The 12,233-nt window shown below is 40.5% G+C and overlaps 1 protein-coding gene across 4 annotated transcripts; it reads right to left on the bottom strand.

Moving 5' to 3' along the window:
• Positions 1–1,536: 1,536 nt before the first annotated feature.
• On the bottom strand, positions 1,537–12,177 carry LOC110494542 (opioid growth factor receptor). Of its 4 annotated transcripts, none has more exons than XM_036950605.1 (8): positions 11,674–12,177; positions 10,841–10,959; positions 10,185–10,245; positions 6,893–6,971; positions 6,717–6,783; positions 6,419–6,567; positions 5,583–6,029; positions 1,537–5,110 (listed from the first exon to the last, which is right to left on the bottom strand). In XM_036950605.1, exons 3-7 carry the CDS (start codon positions 10,231–10,233, stop codon positions 5,780–5,782), a joined length of 594 nt encoding a protein of 197 aa, XP_036806500.1. In that variant the 5' UTR covers positions 10,234–10,245; positions 10,841–10,959; positions 11,674–12,177; the 3' UTR covers positions 1,537–5,110; positions 5,583–5,779. The 4 variants fall into 4 exon arrangements, with proteins under 4 accessions (XP_036806500.1, XP_036806497.1, XP_036806499.1 ...); XM_036950602.1 differs by having other exon boundaries at positions 10,841–10,867; XM_036950604.1 differs by having other exon boundaries at positions 6,941–6,971; positions 10,841–10,867.
• Positions 12,178–12,233: the final 56 nt, after the last annotated feature.

Here is a 12,233-nt window from a genome sequence, read left to right as displayed (position 1 = left end):
CACTGCCTCACGATGGCTCATTTGCACTTTTATAGTTTCAGTTTTGTTTTCATGTGTAGAGAGCAGTCTTGCGCATTGACCGTTGACCAATGGCCAACTCAGATTCTACTTTATGAATTCAGAAAGACACCGGAAAGATCAAAAATAATAATGTGAAGGACTGGTCGTGGTCTCCCATCTCATTTGGCTGTAGTGGCTTTAGATTCTAATAAAAAATGTAACCTGTATTTAACTAGGCAAGTCAGTTAAGAACAAATTCTTATTCACAATGACGGCCTCCACTGGCCAAACCCGGACAACGCTGGGCCAATTGTGCGGCGCCCTATGGCACTCCCAATCACGGCATGTTGTGATACACTCTGGTTTGAATCCAAGCTGTATCACAACACGACAGGTGCCTGTCTAATGTTTTTCTGGCTTCTTCTGAAATAAATATTTGACACACATGGTCTGGAAAATTCTCAATAACTTTAACAGAGAAGTCAGATATTTTGGAAGCTTGTGCAGCAAAGCTTTGTAAACAAAAAGGAAGAAATGTAGTGAATTTAGAAAGGTCCAGCCAACCTTCTGATAAAAGATGCAGTAATAAACCTGTCACATGATAAAGTGAAGTGCACTATGGTACACTGCATCCAAAGGTTTTAGAGTAGAGATTGATAAATAAATGTAACCATAATCAAGAGCTGGCAGGAAAGTTTAATGTACAATTGCTTCCTGGATAGGTCTATAAATATGACAGCACAGTGATTCCTATGATCTAAGCAATTTAACACATAATTGAAGACAAGTGTAGCTGCTGAAACGTTGCTCAGTCCAGGCCTAAAACCAGACTGGTGCGCACTAGTTAAGAATATAATCTGAAGTACAAAAGTTTGCCAGTGATTTTAATATTTGTACAAGGCAAGATAGTTTAGAAATTGTGCAGTAGTTATCTAGGTCAGGAGGATCCCCACCTTTGTGAAGGGGGAGGACATGTGCCACCTTTTAGATCTTAGGTATAGCAGTGTAACGTGTGCCCTAAGAGTCGGGGAGCAAGTTCAGGGAGTGAGTGTTTTAATAAATAAATGTGACATAATACAAAACAAGAAGAACAACGCACAAACATGACACTAGAACAGAAACAATAAGGCCTGGGGAAGGAACCAAAGGCAGTGAAGTGACACTCTTTTTTTTCACCTTTATTTAACCAGGTAGACCAGTTGAGAACAAGTTCTCATTTACAACTGCGACCTGGCCAAGATAAAGCAAAGCAGTGTGACAAAAACAACAACACGGTTACACATAAACAAACGTACAGTCATTAACACAATAGAAAAATCTTGTACAGTGTGTGCAAATGTATAAGAGTAGGGAGGTAAGGCAATAAATAGGCCATGGAGGTGAAATAATTACAATTTAGCATTAATACTGGAGTGATAGATGTGCAGATGATGATGTGCAAGTGGAGATACTGGGGTGCAAAAGAGCAAGAGGATAAGTAACAATATGGGGATGAGGTAGTTGGGTGTGCTATTTACAGATTGGCTGTGTACAGGTACAGTGATCAGTAAGCTGCTATGACAGCTGATGCTTAAAGTTAGAGAGGGAGATATACGACTCCAGCTTCAGTGATTTTTGCAATACGTTCCAGTCATTGGCAGCAGAGAACTGGAAGGAAAGGGACCAGAGGCTGTCATAACCCACTGGGGAAATGGGGGGAGATTTGACCACTTTCCAGAATATAGATGGATTTCCAACATTCTCAGATACAAAATTCAAGAAGTAAGTTGACTTTGCTTTTCTAACCAGAGTAAGACATCTATTTCTGAAATGCCTAAAGGACTGCCAGTCAGAGGTAGAATCAGTCAATCTAGCCTTAGCCCAAGCTAAGTTTCGTTCATGAAATCTTTCAGCTAATTCATGCATGAACCATGAGTTAGAGCTGTCCTTTACCCTGGGGCGGCAGGGTAGCCTAGTGGTTAGAGCGGTGGACTAGTTACCGGAAGGTTGCAAGTTCAAACCCCCGAGCTGACAAGGTACAAATCTGTCGTTCTGCCCCTGAACAGGCAGTTAACCAACTGTCATTGAAAATAAGAATTAGTTCTTAACTGACTTGCCTAGTTAAATAAAGGTAAAATAAATAAAAAATCAGAGATAGAGGACACAGCCTTCCAATCATACAACCCAGATCATACAGGAAATGCTGCTCATTGAAAGTTCTAAAATGTATCTTTGTAATAATGCGTGGATATGATTTAGGTTGCTTAGTATCTCTAATGCAGCCAATGGGACAATGGTCACTGACTGGAGAGACTATGACAGCAACAGAGAAAAGGGACAAATCCAGGAGCAGAGACAGGGACAGAGGCAGGGAGAGAGTAGTCTGGCTAGCACCTAAATCAAAGTCTTTGTGTCAGCCAAGCTAGGGAGAGGGAGCCTAATAGAATAAATATTACTGACTCTCTCCCTGTCTCAGTCCCAGCACAAGACTGGGGACAAACACAGAGACCGCTGGGACAGGAGCAAGAGCAAAGAATTTACAAAAAATAACGTCCCGAAGGAGAGTGCTAAAACTGCAGAAGTGGAAACTGACAAAAATACATTGCAATAACCTTTTTATGCAAGTAATGTCGGATAAAACACGTCTGATGGAAACGCCTGATGGAAAAATAAAGATTTTTGTGTAAACTTTTGTGTAAACTTTTCAAATGTCCACAAAACAAATACACTACACAAGGTTGGATCTTTTTGTGTCTGTAAAATGAAATACGCGAGAAATGTCGATGGAAATGCTTTTATGTCTGCAAATATTGATATCAATTATGATGAACTTCACAGGGTGGTGAAATTGCAAGATCCTACAGCTTGATCCTCCTTTCCAAAATATCGAGGATCTTATTCTGGTGACATGATAATCGATGTTTGGCTGCCACCTGACAAATAATCTCGCTCCTTTGTCCATAATAATAATCTCATCATGTAGGCTATACGTGCACTCTAGTCAAGAAGGCGCAGATAGCACTGTTGGCTAGAGCGCACGTGCCAATACCAGACTATATAAATCAAACATCAGTAGAGTTGAAATTGTGAGGGAAACTCATTTACATTAAAAAAATGTATTTGGTGCATGGGAATTTAAACCCAAAATGTATTTGGTGCATGGGAATTTAAACACAAAATGTATTTGGTGCATGGGAATTTAAACCCAAAATGTATTTGGTGCATGGGAATTTAAACACAAAATGTATTTGGTGCATGGGAATTTAAACACAAAATGTATTTGGTGCATGGGAATTTAAACACAAAATGTATTTGGTGCATGGGAATTTAAACACAAAATGTATTTGGTGCATGGGAATTTAAACACAAAATGTATTTGGTGCATGGGAATTTAAACACAAAATGTATTTTTTATGCGCAGTACGTCATCACGCACAACCTTTTATCTGCAACAAGTCAATTTGACGGAAACACATATCTGGTGGGAAAATGGGCATATTGTTTTTATGCAGATTTGAGAATATTCACACGAAAATTTGTCGCCAATTGGATGGAAACCTAGCTACTGTTTTCTTTTGTGGACAACTTTTCACTGTAGTAAATTAATCACACTGTGACTTTCACTTTCAGCATCATAACTGTATGCAAATAGATGTTATTGGGAATTAAGGATTTGAAAGTACAATGCTCTTGTAGTTGAAAGTTCTGAACATCTTTGTAGTCATTTTCATATTTTATGATTTTTTGTCACATTTGAAAAAACTGATTTTGAGGTAATTTAAATTCAACTGAGTTTATGATACCATGTTATTTATATATTACGTATACTTTTCTTCTGTCTAAGCATCACATGGAAGTAACTGATTAACTCCTTCACCTTCCTTGGTACATAAATATGAATGAATTTGTGTACATACAAATTGATACCCGCTGGTATCTTTTTAATCACAATTTTAAAAAAGTAGAGGGATAATAAACCATATATCTGGAATGGATATTGTGAGAATTTTAAACACATTGATTGCTATAGTATGAAGTCATTGGAAACAGTATGTGATTGTATGTTCAGCAGTAAAGCACTGATTGGTTGTCTCTATCAGGTTGGGGTCAATTCCATTTTAATTCCAGTTAATATTATTCAGAAGTAAACCAAATTCCAATTCCAAATTTTCCTCATTTATAAGCGTTGAAAATAATTGGAATTTCAGTGTACTTCTCGAGTTGACTGGAATTAAAATGGAATTGACACCAACCCTAGTATCTATAGTATTGCTAATTGCAGTTGACAATTGTCATTGAAACATAAAAAAAATAAGTCAATTAACATTTATTCTCTTGTCACGCCTTCTCCTGCTCAAAAGCGCCAGGCTCCCCAGCATTACTCACTCCTGCCACCATCAGTACGCACACCTGCCTTCCCCGTCACACGCATCAGCAATTATTGGACTCACCTGGACTCAATCACCTGGGTCATTACCTCCCCTATATCTGTATGTTCCCAAGCTTTGTTCCCTGCTTCAGGATTCATGTTGGTTTGTCTTTTGTCTCTGTCCTGTTTGATGTCTGTTCCATATTGAATGTTCTACTCCCCGTACCTGCTTCTCTTCTCCAGCGTCCGTCCTACAGAATCCCGAAGCCATCATATGAAGCATCGGGGAGTGCTGGCTTTCCGGTTGGTGGTGACGTTGGGTCCGGGGGCCGCCGCTGATGGAATCGGGGGTGCCTAAGTCAGCTCGTCGGGCTTCCACGCCCTAGCTGGCTCGAGAGGTTTTCTTGTCCCGGTTGGCTCAGGAGGCGCCCATCCCACGTCAGGCCTCAGCTAGTTCGCCGGGGCTCCCACGCCCCAGCCGGTTCGTCGGGCTCCCACGCCCCAGCCGGTTCGCCGGGCTCACACTCCCCCGGCGAACCGCTCACACTCCCCGGTCATACTTGTTATTTCTCCCTTCATTAGTGCAGGGCATGGGTGATTACTCAAATCAATCTTCACATTATCTCAAACACGCAATCTTTCCCTGGAGTAAGTTTTCCTTTGCTGGGCATGGCAGTTTCTCTTCAGGTTTCTTACTCAATTAACTTTCACTGGACGTACTAATATTGTCCTCTGAAACCTCTCTGCTTGATTCACTCTCTTCTTGCTTTTCTGCAGCTCCCTTATTGTTTCTATCATCATCATCTTTATTAGTCTTTTCCTCTGAAACTCTTCTAAGTTTAAGGTTATGCTCTGTTTGCTTATGTCTAGCTCGCTTTCTCCGATCATCGGTAATTGTCTCTGAAACTACACCACTAGGTCCACATTCAGATTGCTTAATAGCTGCAGCTATTATTTTCAGAGAATCAGTAGTGGGGCGCTAGAGTAGGTGGATAGTTAAAGAGCTCCCGTTACCAAAAACCTCATAACTGGACTGAGCAGTATCATTTTGCATAATTGGTAGACTCTCAGAGGATGAATCAGCACTGGTGTTTTGATTCCTTCCACTAGTAGTCATTGAGGCCTGACTGGTACCTTTGTTTCTCTAAGTGTAACTAGTCGCTAGACCACGCAAGCTATCATGAGGTATGGATACCCGTGTCAACCACACATTGTTTGGCGTCCCCAATCGCACTAAGTCACTAACATAATTTCCCATTACACTCCTATCCGTTGGCTTACCCTTGTTAACATAGTGAGACAGACTAATGACTGGTAGTGTTGTCATCACTGTCATCTGAGTATATGCCATTCTGTTTTGGATCTGGTTACAGATCAATTGGGTTCTTATTATGTGGGAATGTCCCTTCCCTAAATTTACACTTGATCTTCTTAGGGCACGACAAACTGATGTTTGACCTCATAGAGCTTATAGGCATACTCAACTAATTCCTTGCGTTTTTGCTGAACAATGACAGCAGAAATGAAGTAGTTGAGCACGCTCTCCTTCACATTGTACAGGTTGCCTTTGACAAGAGTTTCCTCCAGGAAGAAGCGGACGAGTGGGGCCTGGTAGTGGGGGAACCCCAGAGTGCCCAGGCACTTCAGGATGCGGGTGATGCGCAGGTTGTTGTGTGTATGTCTATCATGAATGAAAACACAAGAACAACAAAAATACAAGGGTATTGTTAACCTCAGCACTGTTATTCACAGAAGGTTCATTTTAAAACTGAAATTGTAGTATTTAAAAAAAAAAGGTATTCATTTTTTTTAACCTTCATTTAACTAGGCAAGTCAGTTAAGAACAAATTCTTATTTACAATGACGGCCTACCCCGGCCAAACGCGGACGACGCTGGGCCAATTGTGCGCCGCCCTATGGCCCTACTCCAAATCACGGCCGGATGTGATTCAGCCTGGATTAAAACCTGGGACTGTAGTTACGCCTCTTGCACTGAGATGCAGTGCCTTAGACTGCTACAATGATTAGAAAATAATAACAGTTAAATGACCAAATATAGAACTTGCTAACCTGTCCAGGTTGTCAAATCTGTCACGCCAGTTATTAGCACGTCGTACTTCCCCTGTTGTGTCATTTGACAGCTGGATGCCGTAGAAGTCCAGCATGAGCTTGTACGACTTGACCAGCCTCTTCTTCGCAGTTTCATCTTGAAGGAAAGCCTGAGAAGGAAGCGGATTGTCAGTCAGGACAATAATGGACACAATATATTTTCATTCATTTCTATGAATGTCAATAGATAAGACTTATGTAAATGTAGAGAACACTTTCTTTCCTCAAAGAAACGACTATATTTTTTGCAACAAAGTACCTCAATTTCCTTCTTGGTGAGTTCTTTGGCTTGATAATTCATTCCTCGTTCTTGAAGAGGGAACAACCTAAATCAAATATTTGTTTAAAAAATATCTATATTTTAAAGAAATTAATTGAATTATAACAATTATTAAAAAATAATTAAAAGCCCATATAAATGTTAAGGAAACTGACCATTGTATGTATGAGTGAACTCTTTCCAGTTTTGAATATTTCCCATACCAGTTATTGTGAAAGTCCTCAATGTAGATTCCTTATCAGAGAAAAGGTTGCAGTTACAAATGCCCATGAATTGGAGTCTTATCAAATCTACACGGCATTCAATAAATTAGTATACAGTGCATCCAGAAAGTATTCAGACCCCTTGACTTTTTTACAGACTTATTCTAGAATTGATTCAATTGTTTTTCCCCCTCAATCTACACACAATACTAATAATTACCAAAGCGAAAACAGGATTTTATAAATGTATGCTAATTTATACAATTAAAAAAACGTAAATATTACATTTACATAAGCATTCAGTCCCTTTACTCAGTACTTTGTTGAAGCACCTTTGGCAGCGGTTACAGCCAAGAGTCTTCTTGGGTATTACGCTACAAGCTTGGCACAACTGTATTTGAGGAGTTTCTCCCATTCTTCTCTACAGATACTCTCAAGCTCTGTCAGGCTGGATGGGGATCGTTAGCCGTACAGCTATTTTCAGATCTCTCCAGAGATGTTTGTTTGGGTTCAAGTCCGGACTCTGGCTAGCCACTCAACGACATTCAGAGACTTGTCCCGAAGCCACTCCTGCATTGTCTTGGCTGTGTGCTTAGGGTCGTTGTCCTGTTGGAAGGTAAACCTTCACCCCAGTCTGAGGTCCAGAGCGCTCTCGAGCAGGTTTTCATCTCTGTACTTTGCTCCGTTCATCTTTCCCTCAAAGACTGACTAGTCTCCCAGTCCCTGCCGCCGAAAAACATCCCCACAGCATGATGCTGCCACCACCATGATTCCCCGTAGGGATGGTGCCAGGTTTCCTCCAGAAGTGACGCTTGGCATTCAGGCCAAAGAGTTCAATCTTGGTTTCATCAGACCAAAGAATCTTGTTTCTCATGGTATGAGACTCTTTCGGCGCCTTTTTGGCAAACTCCAAGCAGGCTGTCATGTGCCTTTTACTCAGTAGTGGTTTCTGTCTGGCCACTCTACCATTAATGCCTGATTGGTGGAGTGCTGCAGAGATGGTTGTCCTTCTGGAAGGTTCTCCCATCTCCACAGAGGAACTCTAAAGCTCTGTTAAAGTTCACCTCGCTGACCAAGGCCCTTGATTGCTCAGTTTGGCCGGGCGGCCCGCTCTAGGAAGAGTCTTGGTGGTTCCAAACTTCTTCCATTTAAAAATGATGGAAGGCACTGTGTTCTTGGGGACCTTCAATGCTGCAGACATTTTTTTGGTACCCTTCCACAGATCTGTACCTCGACACAATCCTGTCTCGAAGCTATACGGTCAATTCCTTCAACCTCATGGCTTGGTTTTTGCTTAGACATGCACTGTCAACTGTGGGGCCTTAGATAGACAGACAGGTTGTCTATCCTTGCCTTTCCAAATCATGTCCAATCATTTGAATTTACCACAGGTGGACTCCAATCAAGTCGTAGAAACATCTCAATGATGATCAATGGAATCAGGATGCACCTGAGCTCAATTTCGAGTCTCATAGCAAAGGGTCTGAATACTTATGTACAGTGCCTTGCGAAAGTATTCGGCCCCCTTGAACTTTGCGACCTTTTGCCACATTTCAGGCTTCAAACATAAAGATATAAAACTGTATTTTTTTGTGAAGAATCAACAACAAGTGGGATATTTCAAACTTTTTTAACAAATCAAAAACTGAAAAATTGGGCGTGCAAAATTATTCAGCCCCCTTAAGTTAATACTTTGTAGCGCCACCTTTTGCTGCGATTACAGCTGTAAGTCGCTTGGGGTATGTCTCTATCAGTTTTGCACATCGAGAGACTGAAATGTTTTCCCATTCCTCCTTGCAAAACAGCTCGAGCTCAGTGAGGTTGGATGGAGAGCATTTGTGAAAAGCAGTTTTCAGTTCTTTCCACAGATTCTCGATTGGATTCAGGTCTGGACTTTGACTTGGCCATTCTAACACCTGGATATGTTTATTTTTGAACCATTCCATTGTAGATTTTGCTTTATGTTTTGGATCATTGTCTTGTTGGAAGACAAATCTCCGTCCCAGTCTCAGGTCTTTTGCAGACTCCATCAGGTTTTCTTCCAGAATGGTCCTGTATTTGGCTCCATCCATCTTCCCATCAATTTTAACCATCTTCCCTGTCCCTGCTGAAGAAAAGCAGGCCCAAACCATGATGCTGCCACCACCATGTTTGACAGTGGGGATGGTGTGTTCAGGGTGATGAGCTGTGTTGCTTTTACGCCAAACTTAACGTTTTGCATTGTTGCCAAAAAGTTCAATTTTGGTTTCATCTGACCAGAGCATCTTCTTCCACATGTTTGGTGTGTCTCCCAGGTGGCTTGTGGCAAACTTTAAACAACACTTTTTATGGATATCTTTAAGAAATGGCTTTCTTCTTGCCACTCTTCCATAAAGGCCAGATTTGTGCAATATACGACTGATTGTTGTCCTATGGACAGAGTCTCCCACCTCAGCTGTAGATCTCTGCAGTTCATCCAGAGTGATCATGGGCCTCTTGGCTGCATCTCTGATCAGTCTTCTCCTTGTATGAGCTGAAAGTTTAGAGGGACGGCCAGGTCTTGGTAGATTTTCAGTGGTCTGATACTCCTTCCATTTCAATATTATCGCTTGCACAGTGCTCCTTGGGATGTTTAAAGCTTGGGAAATCTTTTTGTATCCAAATCCGGCTTTAAACTTCTTCACAACAGTATCTCGGACCTGCCTGGTGTGTTCCTTGTTCTTCATGATGCTCTCTGCGCTTTTAACGGACCTCTGAGACTATCACAGTGCAGGTGCATTTATACGGAGACTTGATTACACACAGGTGGATTGTATTTATCATCATTAGTCATTTAGGTCAACATTGGATCATTCAGAGATCCTCACTGAACTTCTGGAGAGAGTTTGCTGCACTGAAAGTAAAGGGGGCTGAATAATTTTGCACGCCCAATTTTTCAGTTTTTGATTTGTTAAAAAAGTTTGAAATATCCAATAAATGTCGTTCCACTTCATGATTGTGTCCCACTTGTTGTTGATTCATCACAAAAAAATACAGTTTTATATCTTTATGTTTGAAGCCTGAAATGTGGCAAAAGGTCGCAAAGTTCAAGGGGGCCGAATACTTTCGCAAGGCACTGTAAATAAGGTATTTCTGTTTTCGCTTTGTCATTATGGGGTACTGTGTATATATTTCAGAGGATTTATATTTATTTAACCCATTTTATAATATGACTGTAACCTAACAAAATGTGGAAAAAGTCAAGGGGTCTGACACTGTAGATTACCATCAGGGGAGGAGGCCCTCTGTCCAAGGTAGAACTGTAAATTAGGCATACGCCTATCATCCTGAAAAGATGATGCAATGCAAATTCAGAATAGGGACATTTCTTCGTTAGATGCCTGAATTTCAACAGTACAGGATTCATATCAGAGATTTTGTGAAGAGAATGAGGACTTTGCATATCCCTTGCTGCATTTCTGAAATTGTTAAACCTGTTTGACTGAAAACACATTTTCTGAACTCACTCCATGAGTTGAGAAAATGGCAGATACTGGAAATACCTGACCTGAACAATACTGATAGGCCCACGAGTCTTAGCTCAATATGTAAAGGGAACTGTTTGGAAGGGAACTGGAAGGGAACTGTTTCACTAGCTTCATAGGCTGGATACCATTCTACCACTGACATAATCTTACTCTACCAGACTTTATGAGCCATATCAAATAATGCCCTACATTTATATGAAGGTATGAAATATAGGATATAATCAGTATTCCTGCCTACCAACTCAATACAACTCCTCAACATGTGACAACCAATGATGCCGTACAAATGCAACGTTTACTAAATGGCATCTAATAATAGTTAAATATTGATGAATGTCCCTCAATAAACCTGTTTTTAAACATAGTAGTATATAAGAAATGAGAACATACTTACTCGTTGCCTTGTTGACCGAATGGTGTACTGAGTAAATACAAAAAAGGAACATTCTTAATGGGGCAATCAGCAGTAGAAACAACAGCAAAGCGCTCTCCCCACCCTGTTTCGGTAAAGAGCTGAGGGATGGGGAGGGAGAAATGTAACCACTTTCAAATTCAAAGACAGAGCTATGGATGAGCTGACCATCCATTATATCAACATTCCAGTTTTAACCATGTGTGTTTACATTTACTTTGTTTACAAACATTGGAGTAAAACAAGCTTATATTTTGAGGTTCTGGTTGGGTACGACAGTTTAACTAAGCTCACAAATCATTTATAAATTATATTCTTCAAGAATCAATGGGTATATATCATTAATTTATAAGTACAAATGTGAATGTAGCAACTGCTGCTAGCCCCTTCAAACAATGTGAAGTGGAGCAAAATGACAGTATTGAAACATAATGATACATATGTATAACAATGCTCTACATACTTGGGGCTATGAGAGGGTACAAGAGGTGGAGCCTTGGATCAAGCATTTCATATTGGCCTAATTCAATAAACACACACAGATCTTCAACATCACAGAAAACCAATGGTCCTAAATTCCAATCTACAGCCTAATTCGCATACTCATCATGTCATTATGGTTATTTACATTTAACACATATTTCATATGTAAATGTTTCTTTGGAATATTACATTTATTTAATCCCAGCTGTATTTTATGGTGGAACCTAGGCCTACTGTATCATCATCATTCTCTGAAATTTTACAAACTCTTCAGCTGAGACCACATGCACCAACGTATCGTATCGTCAGGGCCAAGGGGCCTGAATACTTACATTGTTGGTTCTCTTACGACTTGTTTCTTCACTTGTTGGATCTTCCCATGTTGAGTCGTACTCGCAGTAGTACTCGTTGGTGTCCTGAATGAGTTCTGGATGATCAGGAGGACAATTTGGGATGATCAATCTCCAAGCATGTATGGGGAGTATAATTAAACGCCAGAAGGCGCGTTTAAGCAGAGTAGAGCAATAGAATCCGTTTAGCCATAACCAAAACCGTTCAATCCTGGGACACATCCTACATTTTCGTCTCAGCTCAGCAAACAATTTGACTATCGCTGGCAGCGTTCTCCCTGTTTGAATAGCCATAGACATAGAATGGATTATATTCTATGGGAATAGCCCTAACCAGGCGCACACCATGGCGTAATAAGATAATATGCTATTTAAAAAGCTATTAAAAACGTTACAAATGTTAACAATCGTTAAGATGAATGAAATCAAGACGAGTTGAGCATGCCACCACGATATCTTGCATTCGGAGAATATCTGTACACTTTCAGTTTCGTTTTTTACATTTTACATCATGTGTGCCACTAGTTTTTAAAACACGTCAT

This window comes from Oncorhynchus mykiss, chromosome 17, assembly GCF_013265735.2.
Source record: "Oncorhynchus mykiss isolate Arlee chromosome 17, USDA_OmykA_1.1, whole genome shotgun sequence".
NCBI classification, from domain to species: domain Eukaryota; kingdom Metazoa; phylum Chordata; class Actinopteri; order Salmoniformes; family Salmonidae; genus Oncorhynchus; species Oncorhynchus mykiss.
The sequence above is the reverse complement of the archived record's forward strand: the minus strand, read 5'-3'. Positions and strand labels throughout refer to the sequence as shown.

What these genes read in the sequence shown, in the direction of transcription:
- LOC110494542 (XM_021569681.2), bottom strand. Translation starts at nt 11,991, where the DNA reads ATGTCTATGGCTATTCAAACAGGGAGAACGCTGCCAGCGATAGTCAAA. An exon ending in TTCGGTCAACAAGGCAACGA is followed by an intron (nt 10,246 to 10,840) that starts GTAAGTATGTTC and finishes TCATCTTTTCAG; the next exon opens with GATGATAGGCGTATGCCTAA. An exon ending in GAGGGCCTCCTCCCCTGATG is followed by an intron (nt 6,972 to 10,184) that starts GTAATCTACAGT and finishes TTCTCTGATAAG; the next exon opens with GAATCTACATTGAGGACTTT.